Source organism: Lampris incognitus, chromosome 11, assembly GCF_029633865.1.
Source record: "Lampris incognitus isolate fLamInc1 chromosome 11, fLamInc1.hap2, whole genome shotgun sequence".
Classification (NCBI taxonomy): Eukaryota; Metazoa; Chordata; class Actinopteri; order Lampriformes; family Lampridae; genus Lampris; species Lampris incognitus.
Window position 1 is genome coordinate 20785955 of NC_079221.1, and position 21332 is coordinate 20807286.

Consider the following 21332-nt stretch of genomic DNA (forward strand, 5'->3'; position numbering starts at 1 on the left):
AGTTTCTTTTTTCAGTGGGTCTAATCTAAAATCATTTCCACTTACTTTGCTTTGTGTTCAGCTCTGACAAATTGTGCGTAGGGTTTGTATGGCTCTTCTTCTTAAACACACAGACACACTTCTGTGACTCTACCAAATAGAGAAAAGAACCACTAACGACCTCATCAAACTTCACTCCTTCACGTCTCTTATCATCCCCAGTATGCAAAACATCTGTGTAATGTTGGACCACTGATATGCACTGTTTTCCTTTCATAATGACTTATTATGAAGGGATATTAAGCCAAACCCCAACCTTCCCCATTACCAGCCTCATTTGTGATGAGAAGTAGGCAATGACAAAGGGTCAGTTTTAAATATACAGAAATTATTGAGTTATAAATTAGTGGGGAATTAACACACAATATTTCTTACATTGAGCTGTTTCAGCAGTGGATTCTCAAACAGCACTCCAGGGGAGGGAAAAAGAGGAATCCTGCAGGGGGAAAAAATGTAAAACTGGTTATTAAAAATATCATTTTGGTTTTCATATGGTTGCAGCTCTCTCTATTGGCAGCAGCTCATATCGCCACTCAGTGGTGGAAGATAAGTGCCTCGACAGGCCTGATTACTTTACAGGGTCGTATCCTTCCACAATCATCTGTTAATAACACAAACACATTTGTGCACACACCAACAATTCATGTGCACACTCCCACACACCTTCTCAAACACATCCAGCTTTATGTTCCATTATAAATATGCCTTGGCGCTGTGCTTTCTTTAACAGGAGAATACTGCCCTCTATTGGCGTTTTATGAGAAAACCACCATTCAAAACCTCAGTTACAGTGACGTTACAGTAATCTTAATACGTGAACAAGATTTACAGGGTATCAAATGAGTGAATTCACTAAAATACTGGCGAATGTTAGTCCTTAAGGCAGGGGCAGCTTGAGTGCCAGCCTTCTAACCCGAACCTCAAATCTTGATATCGGCAAGTTAATTAACTCAATCTGGCAAATGTGGAGAAATGCCACCTCTACATCTATGGCTTTTTCTTTTACTGCAAAAATAATGCTACTGAAAGACAGAATGCTGGAAACTGGAATCTACATACATCCATATAACCTTTAACATCACTGCCACAGTGCCCTTGAGCAAGGCACCAGACCTCAAATTCTATTCAAGGGCTACAATGCACATTACCCTGCACTCTTCCCTCTTTGAGATATGACACACACTCCTGTTTTTGTATCCCTTTGAAAAATGTGGAAACTCCATCATGTGTGCTATACAAATACAACTATACTGGTCAATACACATGGGTTTCTTATAATAATAAATCACTTGTGATATTAATAAGGTGCTGCAGCAAATTGTATTCAGTGAGCAGAGACCCGTGGAGAGCACTTCACTGGAAACAATGCACAACCTATCTGCAAAAAAATACTGTCTTTTTGGATTGTGGTTAATGAGTCCGACTTAGAAAATAATCCTTTCAAAATCCATTTGTAGCTACCAGGCCCGTTTTATGAACAATTTTTAAAAGCTGAACCAATTATGAAATCCATATTCAGTGATGTTGTGCTGTGTAGCTTTTGCCCAGCTGCTGTGAATCTGTTATAAATAAAGTATACCTATTGCCTTAGAGCTGTGGTTCTGACCCTTGACCCCTTCTAGATTGCAATCTACTGCTGCTCCGGATTAGCTAAATGCCTGCAGAGCAGCAAAGTAAAAGCTAAATAAAAAATAATTGATTCACCATTGCTTTGCAATGATATTGCACAGGAAAGATTGCACAAGTCAGATTTGAGCTGTACTATGCACTGAAACAGGAAAGAAAGAGAAACACAGCCAGTAATATATTAGTGTTACAACTCCAGGCATTTTTTTAAATAAATAAATAAATTAAATAAAATAAAACATTCTGCAGAGAACGTATTTCTGATGCCTTCCAGGATTAAACACTGGTGAAGTAATTGTATGTCTCCTTTAAAGGATTTCTAAATTGTAGGAGCTATCGGTCCTTCGCATACGCTTAAGTATAAAGAGACGGAACGAGAACAAGAAGGAAGACAGAGACAGGGAGAGAGTGCATAACCTCACATAATCCACAATTATCTCACACACACACACACACACACACACACACACACACACACACACACACACACACACACACACACACACACACTATGTATAATCTCATCCTCAAAAGAGGGGTGGTGATCCCATCTCCCCTCCCCTTGTAAAGGGTGAGGGTTGGGGATGAGGTCCCCAGAGGTGGTACTCTATTACCGCACAGCATGAAACTCAGAGAAAGGAGCCCTCTGTGCACCAAACCCCTGAGTATTAATGTTTAATGATATCTAAAGAAGCTGATACTCGTCCCCCTTGCCTGTGCTCTCATCCTCTCCTTAAATATCCTTGCAGTATTTTCACCTCCGCAGATTAGAACGCTGACCCCCTGTGCTCAAGGACTTGCCCTTCACTGATAGCAAATACATATCTTTCTCATCCCATCTCTCTCTCTCATCCTCTCTCTCCCTCATGAAGATGCATACATTCAGAGAAAAGAAATATTTTGCTTTCTCTCCTACTTAGTCACTTGCACATTCTCATGTGCGCATACCTGCATGCACACACCCACACACACTCACTCACTCACACACACACACACACACACACACACACACACACACACACACACACACACACACACACACACACACACACACACACACACACACACACACACACACACACACACACACACAGACCAACCTATAGCCGGAATAGGTGCATGTGAGTGATGGTGGTTATTGAAAAGATTAGACGGGTACTTAACCTTTGTCAGAATGGGCTGCACAGCGCCATGCTTCCACTGGATTATGGGTGAGCCAAATGACAGACAGCCTTTGGGAAGAGGCACACGAAACCAAGTCTCTGCGCCAGGCAATGTTGTCAATTGGCATAGGAAATTCAAAGCACTCAAACACCAATAACAATCAAGCTATGTTTGGAGTAGTACCCAGTTGTACCCAAAGTACAGAGACAGTTTGGGCCAGGTGGGGGATTACAGTCTTGATGAAGGACAGTTGCACTCTGGCTCACCGACAGGAATGGGAATATTGGCTGTTGATGGGCCTGAGCCTTGTACAGCCATTATAAGCAGTTACCCCACCCATCCATATTCAACCCCTAGAATAGCTAACAAACAATATAGGGGGCGTCTGGGTGGCGTGGTGGTCTATTCCGTTGCCTACCAACACGGGGATCGGTGGTTCGAATCCCCATGTAACCTCTGGCTTGGTCGGGCGTCCCTACAGACACAAGTGGCCGTGTTTGCGTGCGGGAAGCCGGATGTGGGTATGTGTCCTGGTCGCTGCACTAGCGCCTCCTCTGGTCGGTCGGGGCGCCTGTTCGGGGGGGAGGGGGAACTGGGAGGGTGGGGGATAGCATGATCCTCCCACGCGCTACGTCCCCCTGGGGAAACTCCTCACTGTCAGGTGAAAAGAAGTGGCTGGCGATTCCACATGTATCGGAGGAGGCAGGTGGTAGTCTGCAGCCCTCCCCAGATCGGCAGAGGGGGTGGAGCAGTGCCCGGGACAGCGCCGAAGAATGGGGTAATTGGACAAGTACAATTGGGGAGAATAATGTAGGGACAGACAAGAGAAATGGATGTTGATTTAACAAGCAATGTGTATCTCTGCACTGGAGATGAACTTTTGACTCCCGAGAAGACTAAATTTTGGTTTTGCATCCTGAAAATAGGGAATGAACAATAGATGAAAATGTTGCAGAAGCCTTTTCACTGAGGGTTTTGTACAAAGTGCAAGGGAACATGGAAAAAGGTGAACTGAAACCCGCAGGATGTCACATAGTGAGGCACATGGAGTATCAATCCCTGTAGGGTCAGTATACTTCTTCTCTAATGTGTTGCCACTTTCGAGGCGTGTTTGCAATTTTACCAGATAAATCACTCAAAATCCATTTGGCTTTGTACGAGAGGGCATGAAAAATATATCATAGTTAAACTATTTATATTGCGTGCTTTAATAATAAATCACAGGCGCTATCGGAGCTTACCTAAAATGCTCTGTTTTTTCATATTGCCGGAGGAAGAAATCGGGTCGCGTGACATGACGCTAATCTTAAATATTTTTTTTTGGGGGGGGGCACAGCTGAGGCTAAATATGATTTAAATGGCTGGAACTAGAAAAGGGACATTTCCACATCTGAAATGTTCCTCGATTGAGACAAAACTGCTCTTGTTTGTAGTCGGCACCATCTCATCATGGATTTCCTACCCTTTTGCTAAAATGTGCAAGGAAAACGTGTATCTTCCCCAAAAATACACACTTTGAGAGAGCCCCTTGTGTCTGGTCGGGCTCACAGACTGAGAAGTCAAGCTCCATTTTAACCAGATTACATTACACCCTGTCAATCCTGGGTTGTCCAACAACTAAAGCAACTACAAGAAGCAACGAAAATTCAAATGACACAAACTTCATCTTGGCACTTTGCAGGCTAAAATGCAGTGTACACACCACCGAGGATCTTACCAGACAGTGTACGAGAGAGAGAGAGACATAATTCATGTAAAAATCCTAAATATATGCTCATTACATTGCATTTCTTTAAACTAGATTATGTAAAATTGCATAAAGGTTGGAGCCTAAACACTGAAAGTGTTATCAAATTACACTTGGATTTAGTCTTGTCCCAAGATGAAGACTCTGGCAAGCTCCCTTAATGTGAGGAAGACTTAGACAACTGGAAAAGGAGGCAAGAAGAAACACGTGTGTGATCTGCTAAGAGCACACGATTACTTTTTTAATGATAGTCTTTTTCTCCTCCAAATCAAGTGGAACAAGCGCTACCCAGAGGAAATCTCAACACCACCATTTGAATTCCACTTATTCACCAACCAGCGCAAGATGCCAGTGCAATTTGAAGCAAATCCATCCATTATCCGAACCGCTCATCCTGCTCTCAGGGTCGCGGGGCCAGGGATGCTGGAGCCCATCCCAGCAGTCACTGGGTGGCAGGTGGGGAGACACCCTGGACAAGCCGCCAGGCCTTCACACAGGGCTGACGCGCACACACACACACACACACACACACACACACACACACACACACTCATACCGAGAAACTAAAATTCACACCTTTGCATCTTGAGTACATAGCTGGTCATCTAATCCAGAGTATTTTACAACGAGAATGCAATAAGAGGTTGGGACATTTAGTTAAATCAAGTTATGTCCAGTGTATTTGCATAGCCCTAAATCACCGTTTTGTCCCAAAGGGTTAAGCAATCACATTATATTCAAATTACAGTCCCAAAACAAGTAAAAAATAAATGCCAACATACTTCAACGGGACATTGTCCTGGGACTGAAATGGAAACCTTCTACCATAAGGACAGTCTCTGCTAAAATACCAAGCAACATTGCTGCCTTATCAACACCATCCTCTACAACTACTATAAAAGTTATTATTATGTCTGTGCACCATCACCAATATCCAAACTCCTCCTTGGCACTAATTATGTGAGGCAACTGCAGTTATTCTGGCATGACTACCCAGCACTCTGACCATTCAGATAGAAGACTCATGTGTTTACAGTGTGTATATTTCCCGTGAATGCTCAAAACTCAACTTCTGCAATGGTCATCGTACAGCAGCACATCATTTGAACTGTGCTGAGCAGGTGTAAAATGAGAGGCATCATCATAAAGTACAAAGAAAGTCCCTCCATAGGACATCTAAAGAGCAACACTGCTCACTTCCAAATCTCATTAGCTCAGAAGCACAGACATCAAGCTGTGCATGTTCTGGGTCATGCACAAAGCCCATGCCGGCCAGGCCCTGGACGCTGAACTTCCTGTGCACAGTCATCCACCCACCAACGTCATCAAGAGCTATGAGTCATTTAGTCCATTCAGTCCATCTATACAGTTGTAGAAGAAGAAAAAAAAAAGTGAAAATCCCTCCCAATTGGAAGAGACGTGATGAAATTTCCCTGAAAAGGTGGCAATATCCCAAATCTTAAATCCAGGCAGATAAAAGCATATTAATGCAGATACTAAATCGGCAAAAGGAGATGAATTTATTCACATGCATTCATAAAGCAATTTTTCATTCCAAAGACTGACACAGCCACACCAAAATAACAGACATATTTATTTTATTTGTCCGATTAAAAGTAATGTGTTAAGACCCATTACATATATATATATATATATATATATATATATATAGCCATATATATTACTGGAGCCTATCCCAGCAGTCATTGGGTGGCAGGCAGGGAGACACCCTGGACAGGCCGCCAGGCCATCCCAGGGCCAACACACACACACTCACACTCACACACACACACACCTAGGGACAATTTAGTATGGCCGATTCACCTGACCTACATGTCTTTGGACTGTGGGAGAAAACTGGAGCAACCGGAGGAAACCCACACAGACACAGGGAGAACATGCAAACTCCACACAGAGGATGACCCAGGATGACCCCAAAGGTCTGACTACCCCGGGGCTCGAACCCAGGACCTTCTTGCTGTGAGGTGATCACACTAACCACTGTGCCCCTGTTCATCAATTATATGACACCATAATGTTTTGAGAACAGGATAAATACACTGTTTTCTAAATCACAACGCCTGTTTAAACTCGTGAGAAAACAGTGTTGTTTGAAATCAGTTTAAATATCCTGATACCAGTAAAATGCTAACTTTAAGTTGAACGGGACATTTTCTCTTGCCGTCTTCTCTGCATAGGCGCGCGCGCACGTACGCACACACGCACGCACGCACACACACACACACACACACACATTGTTTCTCACTACACTGTGCACTAAATGTGGACACACACCTACTGGGGCAATAGAAAGCAGAAAGTCAGAGGAACTGCTTATGCCCACAAACCCACCCAGGAGGGGCAGCCCAGTGCTGCAGTCGTCACTTTCACACAAAAAGCCCCATCGCAGGAGTTTAGCTGCTCTCACCAAGCTTTTTAGCAAACACCACCACACTGAAACTGCTTATTAAGTTAACCCTCTGTGGAAAAGGGGGCAAAAAAATAAAAATTACATCAAACAAGTCTGGGGTCGGAGAAAATGCTTTGCTTTGAAGTCACCGAGTGAGGCCATTCAGTGCATGGAAGGTAAGACGACTAGGCCTTGTCATTTGTGAGGTGGGATTAGCCATGCTGTGTTTGTAGGAGAGTGTGTGTCAGCCTTCCCCAAGGCTGAAGTTACAGGATTTTGGTTTGGAGTTTTTTTTTTTTTTTGTCGTCATGAATGCACAACACTGTCACTGTCGGAAAACGATATATGTGCAGACTTTCAGATGAGCAAGGGTTTAATTTCAGAGAACGAAATGGTGAGTGAGAGAAAGTGATGAACGGAAAACAAACCCCCCCCCAAAAAAAACCCATTTCTCCATCACTACATAAGTATCTTATAGCCAACCTATAAATGAACCAACGACAACAATAGAAATAAAAATTGCAGTGCAAATTGTAAGGATATTGATCCCGAGTCGCTGACACCGCTCTGAATACGGTGGGTCAATTTGAAAATAATGAATTTTAGGGATTAAAAGCCACTGTTCTTATCAACAGTGATTTAAGGAAACAAAGCATCTAAACGTGTTGTTACTTGCTCATGGGTATTTTGGCAGAATGGGTATGACTGTTATTGTCAGTATATACCCATTCTGGATACAAAATTTAAAAAAAAATGCTATCCATCTATTTATCTAATAAATTAGATAGATAATTTATTAAGATAATTTATCTAATAAATTAGATAAATACCCCACCAAATTAAAATGTACCTACAGTGCACAGAGCTTAGAGTTGACCTACACCAATTTCTTCCAGTAAACGTGTTTAATAGAATTTAGGTAACAGAGAAGATGCAATCAATAGTTATCACAAAGCCCCTTTGGTAGTGAGCCTCCATTACTGTAAAAGGATTGCTAGCTCCGAGGAATGAGAGCACTCCCTTGGTTGCCGGTGCTTTACAGCAACAATTGATGGATGTGTTTTGCATAATCCCAGCGTAAGGTGAGAGTTAATTTTCAGCCCTTTGTTAAATATCCTTTATTTGACCCCATCAGCATGTGTGTGACTGTACACATGCCCCTGCCGTGTTTTTGCACGTGTGTGTGTGTGTGTGTGTGTGTGTGTGTGTGTGTGTGTGTGTGTGTGTGTGTGTGTGTGTGTGTGTGTGTGTGTGTGCACACACAACCGTGCCTGTGCTACAGAGAAGGGGCAATAACCAGTCAGTAAGGCTTCAGCTAGTCGTGGAATCGCCAGTTGTATATCTTGAAGCTGGACATATTTATGCCTCAGAAACTAGATCCTATGCCTTCTCATCATGGCAACTGCCATGTGGCATTTCCCCCCCCCCCCCCATCTGTGTGTGTGTGTGTGTGTGTGTAGTCAGCCTCTGAGAAATGTCTACAAATGCAGTGAAGTGGAGAGCACTCGCTGAGCCATGGTCTACTACACAGGGATCATTAAAATATGAAGTAACGCACTATGGATGCTGAACCCGGAGTGAACCACAGTTTCCTCAAATGTCCCCCGCTGCAAGGAGCAAAATCCAACACAGAGCAGATGAACGACAAATACACACAGAAAATCTGTTTGGATAATGTACTGGCCCTGTTAACAGATCCTTGTACCATTCCATCTTCAAATTATTACCATTTACATGGGTTGTTCAAGCCATTTTATCTTTTTTTTTGGCATTTGTGTTAGGGTAAATAGAGAGATAAAGCATGAAATGGTATTAATATATATTCGAGGTTTTTTTTTAAGAACTAATTTTATGATCATTTTAGTGGCCAAAGAAAATGTTCCAGTTTATGCAGAGCAATAAGTTGCAACTTTTGGACTGTGTGGAGTTTGCATGACCTCTCCATTTTTAAAGTGGTTTCCTCTCTAATTCCCAAGACGTTAGCTGAACTGGAGGCATATAACACCTCGTAGGTGAATCATGCGAATGGGTACTGTGTAGGTCCTGAGATGGACTGTGCAGCTCTGCAGGGTGTCTCCCTGCTTTCTGCCTCAAGCCCTCTGAGTCTCCCTGAATTAGAGCAAGTCGGTATGGGCAATAAATGTGGACAACACAGTCCTGTGGGCCTGTGATGGATGTTTTTGAAGGTATTTTGGGGTTTAGGTAGAAAGCAAAAATTCTTAAAACTATATGTGGAGTCAGGTTATCCATCACAGAACACCTCCACTTTCTCTGTGTGTCTATTAGACTGTCTGCCTCATTCTGCAGTATCCCCTTCCAACAGTTGGGGGTCACCCACAGCACGTTGTGTTTCCCACCTGCTCACAACATCCCCATGTTAGAATAACCATCTGTAGTACCGGCAACCTTACAGTTGAATTAATTAGAATATTTTACATTACTAAGGTGTAATCTTGAGTAATATTGAGCTTTAACTGGAACTATTGAGGACAAATGATTGAAACAGCTGTTATCCTAAGTCAACATGTTAGCTCACTTCATTATCAGACTAACAAACTATTTGGAGTTGTTTATTTTTATTTTTGTGGTTTTCCAATTAATTTTTATATTTTTAAAGTTTCATTCCCTATAACTGTAGAATACTTTATATTTATTTGTGAGGGACATTTTTAAAGCACCTTCTGTTGAACTTGTGTTCATTTGATCATAATTAATAAAGAAACTAATTTTTTTGTTGTTATTTGTTTTACTGTAAACAATCCTATTCAAGTGTGAGCTAAACTGATTTGAGGAGCTGGTTCTAGCAAATAAGTGATGTAAATGCTGTATACAAAAACCATATACACTATACTTATACAATAGAAATTAGATTGGTGACCCCGCCATATACACTGCTCAAAAAAATAAAGGGAACACATAAGCAATGCAATGTAGCTCCAAGTCAGTCACACTTTTGAGATATCAACCTGTCCAGTTAGGAAGCAACACTGATTTGTGAATCAATTTCACCTGTTGGTAAATTGTCTAATTTCCTAGTGGAAATTAGACAATTTGCAAGACAACCCCTATAAAAGGAATGGATTTGCAGGTGGTGGCCACAGACCATTTGCCTGTCCTCATCTTTTCTGGCCGATCTTTGGTTAGTTTTTCATTTTGCTAGTGCCCTCACCACTAGAGGTGGCATGAGGCGGTATCTGCAACCTACAGAAGTTGCTCAGGTAGTGCAGCTCATCCAGGATGGCACATCAATGCGTGCTGTGGCAAGAAGATTTGATGTGTCTCCCAGCACAGTGTCCAGAGCATGGAGGAGGTACCAGGAGACAGGCCAGTACACCAGGAGACGTGGAGGGGGCCGCAGGAGGACAACAACCCCGCAGTAGGACCGCTATCTGGTCCTTTGTGCAAGGAGGAACAGGAGGAGCACTGCCGGAGCCCTACAAAACGACCTTCAACAGGCCACTAATGTGCAGGTTTCTGCTCAAACAGTGAGAAACAGAATGCATGAGGATGGTATGAGGGCCCGACGTCCACAATTGGGGCCTGTGCTCACAGCCCAACACCGTGCAGCCCAATTGACCTTTGCCAGAGAACATCTTGGTTGGCAGATTCGCCATTGGCGCCCTGTGCTCTTCACAGATGAGAGCAGGTTCACACTGAACACATGTGACAGACGTGAGAGAGTCTGGAGACGCTGTGGAGAACGTTCTGCTGCCTGCAACATCCTCCAGCATGACTGGTTTGGCGGTGGGTCAGTGATGGTCTGGGGAGGCATATCCTTGGAGGGCCGCACAGACCTCTACGTGCTAGCCAGAGGTACCATGACTGCCATTAGGTACCGGGATGAGATCCTCAGACCCATTGTCAGACCATATGCTGGTGCAGTGGGCCCTGGGTTCCTGCTCATGCATGACAATGCTCGTCCTCATGTGGCCAGAGTGTGTCAGCAGTTCCTGTATGTCGAGGGCATTGTTGCTATGGACTGGCCTGCACGTTCCCCAGACCTGAATCCAATCGAGCACCTCTGGGACATCATGTCTCGTATCATCCGCCAACGCGATGTCGCACCACAGACTGTCCAGGAGTTGACCGATGCCCTGATCCAGGTCTGGGAGGAGATCCCTCAGGAGACCATCCGTCGTCTCATCAGGAGCATGCCCAGACATTGTAGGGAGTGCAAACAGGCACGTGGAGGCCACACACACTACTGAGCCTCATTTTGAATCGTCTTGAAGAATTTCCACAGAAGTTGGATCAGCCTATGTTCTCATTTTCCACTTTGATTTTGAGTATGATTCTGAATCCAGACCTTAATGGGCTAATGATTTTGATTTCCATTGATCATTCTTAGGTTATTTTGCTCTAAACACATTCCTCTGTCTAATAAATAAAGATTTTCAGCTGAAATATTTCATTCATCGAGGTCTATATTGTGTTTTTAGGTGTTCCCTTTATTTTTTTGAGCAGTGTATTTCAGCAATACATGAAGTCGTGGCTTTTGTCTTGTCCTTATTTTTCGTCTCTCCCACACACTTCCTAAATTTCATTACCCTCTAGTACTCATTCATTCACTTATTCTCTCATGGTCTATTATGACTTAATCCAATTCCAGGCCACGGGGGGCTGGAGTCTACCACAGCATGCATCTGGCGGAAAGCAGGGAGACTTTCTGGACAGGTCAAAAGTCCACAAGGTCTACATGCACACAGCAAATCACACACCATCCACATCAGCGGGGAATCCGAGTGTTTAGAAAGCTCTTTATGAAATACATTGTGCTCATATGCCTATGAATAATCGACTCCAAAGCTGTATCGTTATACGACAACATTAATCAAGCTCGACAAACTAAATGGCTTATCCAACAGGTCTTCTGAGTAGAAGTAAATAGTTCTGCATGTGTCAAATCAGAGTAAATACAAAAAAAAACACAAACGTGGAGAATTTCGATAACAAGTCTTATGAAGTCTTCCAGTATATTACAATAGGACTGTGCGTATACAGCCAAGCCAAATGAGTTTTGTGCATCGTGAGACAGTCCCACTTAAGTGCATGGTAACTGCACAGCTGTTTCTTTCCCCTGACTAGTACAATTTTTCTGCAGATGAAACATGTCAGCTTTAATAAATGTGATAAATTACCAGTAACAAAGTGTTGACCAGCCAGTTTTTTGGCAGGTTGTATTACCCGATATTCCCCTACTATCCGGATATACTGCAAATGGCGCCTGATTGCCCCCATAGTTGATGAGTTGAGAATGTAATGGGGCTGAATTAAATCAGTTCCCCTCTCTAGCAAATGTGCTCATGTGAACACGTGCACATGCACACATGCACATTATTCTCTTTCACACACAAACACACACACACACACACACACACATACATCCTTAAAAACACACACATTCTCACTCTTTGTTTCGTTTTCACACATACGTATATAGTACATACATACATACATGTCACAAACTTTGATTTTCATTCACATGTCTCTTGACTAATTAGATCGGGGCTCGTGTGCTGATATCCAACATGACAGATAGGACCTGAATCCAAATTAGTGGCGTTCACTGTTAATGTGACCTTTTGACTTCACCGAGCATCAGAGCAGATATTGTTTTCCAGCAGCTGTAATTAAGTGTCAACATGAAAAGCTGGTTATCATGTGTGAACCTGCACACTGACCGCATTACCTGAGACCAGCCGGTTATGGGAGGCTTTGGCACATTTGTGTTTAGTTTATAAAACATATTGTAACAACCACGGATGAATAGACTTGCTAGCCCTTGGCTAACAGGTCAGACCCTTTAATTCAATGATTCCCAACCCAGTCCTCGAGGAACCCCTATCCTGCAGATTTTCATTGTAACCCTGCATAGATATCCCTGCTTGTACATACTCAACCAATCATCTCACAGCACTTATTTATGCAAGGTGTGCAAAATCTGACATAATTCATTGCTGATTGGTTGAATAACTACAAACAGGTACCTATTAAGGGTTGCAAAGAAAAGCTGCAGGATAGGAGTTCCTTGAGGACTGGGTTGGGAAACATTGATTTAATTGACTGGATAGTGCAGACCTGGGTTCGATTCCCGGCTGCGGCGGTTCCCGGCTGCCCCCTGAATTTGCTATTGGTGTCAGAAGTGGGATGGTGAGACTGTGAGGCCACCGGAAGCGTGTGCGCCCAGAGGCGTGAGGGAGCTGCTACGCTGAAGCGTGGGGACGCGCTTCCCCAAGGAGGGGGCTAGTGTAACAATCACATATGTCTAGACTCGCTAGCCGATTGGCTAACGGGTTGGACCCTTTAGTTGACTGGTGGGCGACGTGGGTTCACGTCCCGGTTACCCCCTGATTTCGCTACAATATTATACACCATGCAAACTAATGAGCAGATATGTTTGCACAATTTGTGTATTTGGTCTTTGTGTTCGTGTGTGTGTGTGTGTGTGTGTGTGTGTGTGTGTGTGTGTGTGTGTGTGTGTGTGTGTGTGTGTGTGCACTCATGAGGGAAGGACTAATATCCTGAATCGTTTAGCAGTGTTTGACACCTTCACAGCTTTAGCGTAGCGTTCCTCCTTACATGGGGACAACGTTAAACACTTTGATGTTGTGCAGGCTTTAAATACTTAATCCCACAGGAGGGGAAAAGTGAAAACTGTAAGACCCTCCTACACTGAGACATCGCTTTTATTCCACGTTCAGTACTTTAGCCCCACTTCCATACACATATTTACAAACATGCACACCCACACACATGCCCACTTTTCCATCCGGATTGATAGTGCTTATCAAGATTACCTCGGCATGCGATCTTTCCATGATATAGTAGCGTGTGTGTGTGTGTGTGTGTGTGTAAGAGAAGGGGGGGGGATAATCATGATGTCATATGCCTCTCTTGATAAATGATGAAAGCGTATTAGCCTATGGTTCAAGTTACATCAAATCTTGGCGGGGAAAAATCACAAGAAACCGCTGGTTGAATAATCTCCCACCACTTTCGATTCGCCTGCAGGGGAACAGATTGCGGCTCAGCTCCACGATGAGCTTCGCGAAATGTCAAAAATCAAGAGGATGTTCTTACAGTAATTACGCTCTGCTTGGGGCTGCAAGCCGTGTGTCAATACACAGAGGATATATGTCAGTGCATGTCCATAACCATGCGAGTATTCATCTTCTCATTACAAACGAATGCTTATACCCCGATCAGGGATTCCAGCAAGGGTACTAGACATGGTTTGAGGTCTTTCTCAATTATTGCCCTCGTCGTTAAGTGCTGATCTAAAACAGATGGTGCGGGCACGACGACTCCCCTGAGGAGCCTGTGAAGTATCATGTCTCCAATGTCATCAGGTGATGATACGTGGCTGAGAGGAGATTGGAGGCAGAGGTGAGGATAGGACGAGAGGAGACAGGGAAAAATAGGGGGAAGAGTCTTAACTCAGACCACCGAGTTGCATTCTAGCCTTGGTAGCTGAATATTAGCACTGACACAGTTTTGGTATTCCATTCTTTGAATAATTGAGAGAGAGAGAGAGAGAGAGAGAGAGAGAGAGAGAGAGAGAGAGAGAGAGAGAGAGAGAGAGAGAGAGAGAGAGAGAGAGAGAGAGAGAGAGAGAGAGAATAAGAATGAGAGAGAGAACGAGAGGGGGGAGACGGAGAGGGGGGGGACAGGGAGAATTTGTTTTTAATTTTAAAACAAGTCTTTATTTTAAAAAAATTTTAACAAAAAACAGACTTGAAATCTTTCTAAACATATAAACAGGGAGAGAGAGAGAGAGAAAGAGAGACAGAGAGAACGAGAGGGGAAGGACGAAGAGAGAGAGACTTTGACTTTTAAAATAACTTATTTACACCACAGCATAAAAATCCTCCATTCCTATCATGTCAACATTAAACTAGTAAGCTAAAAAAACAAAATCAGGCATCATTACTGTGGCTCAGTCAAATTACACACACACTACTACTACTTTCGGCTGCCCCCATTAGGGGTCGCCACAGCAGATCATACGTTTCCATTTCTTCCTGTCTTCTGCATCTTCCTCTGTCACACACACACACACACACACACACACACACACACACACGACCATAATAAATTAAAAATTAAGAATAAGTGACCCATCTTCACTTAGTGATCATAATACCTGTCTTAACCCCCACAGAGCCCTGAAAGAGTCCAGGTTACTGGTCAGGGTGTAGAAAGTGTGCTCTATCCTCAGACAAGCCACCACCAAACCCTTCATACTCTGCATCACATCAGTCCAGCCCTGACCTAACATCTGATTCTTCCTGGTCTTCCAGATCGCTAGCTTAGCAGTTCCAAACAGAAAATTTACTAGGACCAGGAGCAGCCTTTTTCTTGCCTTGTATTTAGGCCCAAAAACAAACAAGGGGACAGAGAAATCCTCTCCCAAAGCTTCCACCCATTCCTGCAGTACCCTAAATAAGCCCACTAATCGAGGACAAGAGACCACTAAATGGTCTAATGTTTCTTTTTGTGTGCAGAAAGGACATTCCTCCCCAGTGCTTGGATCCAGGTGAACTCGGTGTCTGTTCATAGCTATTGCTCCATGTCCTTCACTGGAGGTCAGCCATCCGTTTCTCAACAGGAGGCTTATACAGGGCCCTCCACCTGCCTTTAGGGGTACAGTCTGAAGCAAAAACCTCAGTCCACCTCAACTCCTTGACTTCAGCCGGAAAGCGAAGGTTGAGTACCTTCACACAGCTGGAGTAAAACTGCTTCTTCCCACAAGAGCTGAAACTACCCAGCACTGGTGTATTCAGGAAAAGAAGCAGTCTACTCCCCCCTCACCACACCCCAACTGCAGGACTGATGATCAGGGAGGGAAAAAACATACTCATTGTCATCATCCCATTGGTCAGTTAGAGCACGATTTTCAGCAAAAACTCTCAGTGGCCCAGATAGGGACTCCCAGACTTCCTCCACAACACTATTCAGCACTCTGGAGGACCTGATGTTGATGATGCCACTAAGTACTTCCAAGGATGTTTTTGTAAGATGGCCCAGTTTAGAAATGCCAGCCTCAACAAACTTAGTCCTTACTGGAGCAGAGGAAAAGGTGGTACTCCCAAGGAAGTCATTGTGCAACAGAGGCTCCTCAAAAAGCCACATTCTTGGTCTAGGGTCAGCAGTCAGGAGTTCGTGTGAGCTTCAGCATCTGCCAGGCTTCAACCACCGAGTTGTAAAAAGGTGTGAGTTCAGTTAGGTCAGCTTCAGATGATCTCAGCAAAAAAAGGTGTTTATCAACCCAAGCTGGCCAGCTTTCCAAAGTAGCAGCCAAGCAGGAGCCAACCAGCAGGGACCACAGCCATATAGCAGCCTCTGTGCTGTCTGTACTCTGCAGGCCGCAGTTCTGGATCAAATGTCTATAAGTCCCTGTCCTCCCTCTGCCACAGGGAGATACAGGGCCGATGTACTCAGCCAGTGCTGACCAGACCAGAAAAAATTCACCAGGAGCTTCTGCATCTCTTCACCAAGGCCTGGTGGTAGCACTAAAACAATGAGTCTGTGCCATAGAGAGGAGGCGACCAGGTAGTTAACTATCAGAGTTCTTCGCCTGTAGGACAGCTGGGGTAGCAACCATTTCCATTTAGACAACCTGAGCAGGAGATTATTATTCTGCTGATCAAGTTGTGAGCCAGAAACATCTTGCAGGTCTTTTATCTCTTCTAATTTGGGCCTTTGCTACCTTCCACCATTGAGTAAGAGAAAAAAAATTGTCTTTTTTAGATCTCCAACAATCCCAAAACAATTTATAATTGTCACAAAAATTGTGATCATGTAGTAACTGTCCAGGGTAACCCAGCCACTGAGGATGCACAAGCCAGTGCATCCTTAGTGCCGGTCCCAAGCCCGGACAAATGGGGAGGGTTGCGTCAGGAAGGGCATCCGGCGTAAAATCTTTGCCAAATCAAATATGCGGATCATAAATAAGACAAAAGAACAGAATACTTCACTCAAGGCTGAGGGGTGAGACAGGGCTGCAGTTTGAGTCCAAACCTGTTCAATATCGACATCAACAAGTTAGTGGTGTTACTGGAACAATCTGCAGATCCTGGCCTCACCCTGAACAACACAGAAGTTAAATTATTGCTCTATGCAGATGACCTGGTCCTGCTGTCACCCACAGATCAGGGTCTACAGCAGCATCTGGATCTGCATGAGAAATACTTTCAGAACTGGGCCCTGACAGTAAACTTAAAAAAGACAAAAACTATGGTCTTCCAGAAGAAGTCCAGGTGTTAGGAAAGTAGACACCTATTTACTCTAGGTAACACCACCCTAGAGCAAATGTTAAATTATGATTAACCGGGACTGAAAATCAGTGCCTCGAGAAGCTTTGGTCTGGCAGTGAATGCACTTACACAGAAAGCCTGAAGAGCTTTCCATGCAATAAAAATAAAATTCTATTAAAATAGACATCCAATTAAAATATGGCCCAAAACCTTTGACTGTGTCACCCTGCCCATTGCAATATATGAAAGTGAAGTATGGGGTCCACTCAGTCAGCAAGACTACACTAGATGGGAAAAACATCCAATAGAAGCCCTGCATGCAGTATTCTGTCGAAAATTGCTAAACGTACAAAGGAAAACACCAACAAATGCATGCAGGGCAGAGTTAGGCCATTTCCCATTGATAATAAATATCCAAAAAAGATCAATTAAATTCTGGATGCATCTTAAATCAAGTCCCCATGACACATTGCAATTTAAAGCATTCCAAATCCAAGAGCTAAGAGTCCCCTCAGTCAGCTGGTTCTGAAACTAACTAACCCCGTAACCACTAACACAGATTAGTTTCAGACTAGCACTGCTAACCAACCACAGATTAGAGCAGCGGTCGGGAACCTATGGCTCGCGAGCCATATATGGCTCTTCCGGTGACGGCATATGGCTCCCAGACAATTTTGAGTTGAAAATTATTTTTTTTTCAAAAAAATCAGTTTGGAACTGATTTTAAAATACTTGTGATATTTCTTAATAATACTGTGTCATTTTAAAGTAAACAGAAATTAGTTTTGAAGATACATTTCACGGGTCACGGGTCACCCGTGGGTCGAGTCGGGAACCAATGGCTCGCGAGCATGTCCGGGTCATTGTAAAGGTGAAGAAATCAATTTTATCAGATAGCCAACTAGTTTATCCGCTTCAACCCTTGTAATGGAAAAGATGGCGAAAAGAAAAAAAGACGATGATTACCGTGCATTCCAGGCTGCGTGGACAGAGGAATTTGCATTTGTGGAGAGAGCAGGATCTGCGGTATGTCTAATATGCAATGATAAAATTGCATCGATGAAACGGTCAAATATAAAGCGGCACTTCGATACGCACCATGCTTCATTTGCATCGAAATATCCAGCGGGGGACAGCAGGAAAAGGGCATGCGAGGAGCTACAGCGGAGAGTGCAGACGAGTCAGCAGCAACTACGTGTGTGGACCAAGCAAGGTGACGGGAATTCCGCTAGCTTTGCGGGGGCTTTGGCAATAGTAAGGAATGGAAAGTCATTCACAGATGGCGAGTATGCCAAAACATTCATGCTTGATGTGGCCAATGAACTGTTTGATGACTTCCCAAATAAAGACAAGATAATCAAACGAATAAAAGACATGCCCCTGTCAGCAAGAACTGTGCACGATCGTAGCATCAAATCAAGTCGAGGAAACACAAATTAAGGACATAAACGCCGGGACATACTTTTCTCTCGCGTTAGATGAGTCAACAGACGTTAGCCATCTATCTCAGTGCAGTATCATTGCCAGGTATGCTGCAGGTGACACACTGCGTGAGGAAAGCTTGGCTGTTTTGCCAATGAAAGGGACAACAAGAGGAGAGGATTTATTCATGTCTTTCATGGAGTTTGCTAAAGAAAAAAAACTACCGATGGATAAACTTATTTCTGTCTGTACTGATGGTGCACCCTGTATGTTGGGGAAGAACAAAGGATTTGTAGCGCTTCTCCGTGAACATGAAAAGAGAGCCATCCTAAGTTTTCATTGCATCCTGCACCAGGAGGCGCTTTGCGCTCAGACGTGTGGCCAGGAGCTTGGCGAGGTGATGTCTCTGGTCATTCGAGTGGTCAACTTTATTGTTGCCCGAGCTTTAAATGATCGCCAGTTTAAAGCTCTGTTAGAAGAAGTTGGGAATCATTATCCCGGTCTGCTTTTACACAGCAACGTGCGTTGGTTGTCAAGGGGGAAGGTGCTCAGCCGTTTTGCAGCTTGCCTGAGTGAAATCCGGACTTTTCTTGAAATGAAAGGCGTCAGGCATCCTGAGCTAGACAACACTGACTGGCTCCTGCAGTTTCACTATCTCGTGGACATAACTGGCCATCTGAACCAGCTCAATGTGAAAATGCAAGGTATTGGAAATACAATCTCATCCCTTCAACAAGCAGTGTTTGCATTTGAAAGCAAGCTGGAAGTCTTTCTCAGGGACATTGAAACAGGTCGTCTTCTGCACTTTGAAAGACTGCAACAATTTAGAGATGCATGCTTAGCAAGTGACTCCACTCAACATCTGGATCTCCAGCAGCTAGCTGGCTTTACGTTCAATCTCCTGCAGTCATTCAAAGCACGTTTTGGAGAATTTCGTGCGCGCACTGGTCTTTTCAAGTTCATCACTCATCCACATGAGTGTGCAGTGGACAAAATCGACCTGACATGCATCCCCGGGGTCTCTATCGGAGACTTTGAGCTGGAAGTTGCTGACCTGAAGGCATCAGACATGTGGATGAGTAAGTTCAAGTCACTTAATGGAGAGTTGGAAAGTCTTGCGCGACAGCGAGCAGAGCTGGCGAGGGAACACAAGTGGACAGAAATGAAAAATCTTCAACCTGAAGACCAGCTGATTCTTAAAACTTGGAACGAGCTTCCTGTGACATACCACACAATGCAGCGTGTGAGTATTGCCGTATTGACCATGTTTGGCTCTACATATGCATGTGAGCAGTCATTCTCACATATGAGGAACATTAAGACCAACCTACGCTCACGTTTAACTGATGGAAGCCTCAACGCCTGCATGAAGCTCAACCTCACCACGTATGAACCAGACTACAAGGCCATCAGCAAAACCATGCAGCACCAGAAGTCGCATTAAAAGTAAGACATATTTAATTTATTATACGTTAAAAATACTATATGGCTCTCAATGAAATATATTTAGAAATATTTGGCTTTTATGGCTCTCCCAGTCAAAAAGGTTCCCGACCCCTGGATTAGAGTAAACCAAATCATCAAACAATGCAAAAACTCATATTTAGAACATTGGGACATAGAAACCAAATTACAACACAAATTAGAATGTTATCGGGCCCTAAAAAGAGAATACAAATTGGCTGACTATCTCTCCACTGTCAGAGATAGTAAGCAGAAACACATCCTTACCAAGTACAGGCTCAGTGACCACAGTCTAGCCATTGAAAAGCACGGACACAAAAAAAATCTTGGCTACCAAAATAGCAAAGAATATGCGGTCACTGTATGGCAGGTGAGGTCGACAGAGATGCACTTCCTCCTAAATTGTGAAAAATTCTGGAACATGAGAAAAAAATTCCTGGAGAAATTTGAAAATCAGATCAAATTTTCTACTGGAAGTGAAAGAACAATGGCCACTTATTTTAGGAGAGGGCCAAAGTGCACACCTTATGGCACAATATGTGTCAGAATGCCAGTTGCTGTTCAAGTGCTGTTCCATGTTTCTGCCAGATCTATATGTATTCCTCTTTTTTTTGTTTTTTGTTTTTGTTTAGTACTCTGTTGACCTGTTTTGCTTTGGCAAAATTGTAATTAATGCAGTCATGCCTAAAGCATCATTGAATTGAACTGAGAGAGAGAGACAGAGAGAGAGACAGAGACAGACAGACAGACAGATTGATTTAATTTTCAACAATACTCTAATAAAAACTACAAAAAAGTTACAGCACAACAAGTAGGATAAAAACCAATATGGTCAGTAACACAAGATTCACAGAATCTAAATAATCTCACTACACTCCCCAAGATCAGCTCATCATCAACAATAAAGCAAAGCACATTTTTGTAACACCACACACTGCGAAAACATTCCAGATCTTACTTCATTTTGAAGTCGCAAAAATCTACTTTTAAACTAGCGTTTAACAGTACGGGGGGGGGGGGGGGATTAAGAGCATCAGGAGATGGAGATAACGTTTAATATTTTGAGGCATCACTGTGAGGTCACACGTCATTGACATATCCTCATCATTAAAAGGAGTCATTACAGAGTTTCAGCGTTATTCTACCGTTTACAATCATTGAAAAACATCACTCCTCGAAGTATATGGTGGAATTATATTTTGAT

General features: G+C 43.5%; 1 protein-coding gene across 1 annotated transcript in view; it reads left to right on the forward strand.

Annotated features, from left to right (window-relative positions):
- The first annotated feature begins 8545 nt into the window (after window positions 1–8545).
- LOC130120315 (GTPase IMAP family member 8-like) overlaps window positions 8546–21332 on the forward strand; it is a 60042-nt gene continuing 47255 nt past the window's right edge. The window contains exons 1-3 of the mRNA XM_056288866.1: window positions 8546–8687; window positions 9027–9113; window positions 15491–15571. Coding sequence (XP_056144841.1) covers window positions 8546–8687; window positions 9027–9113; window positions 15491–15571 — 310 coding nt within the window. The remainder of the gene's footprint in view (window positions 8688–9026; window positions 9114–15490; window positions 15572–21332) is intronic.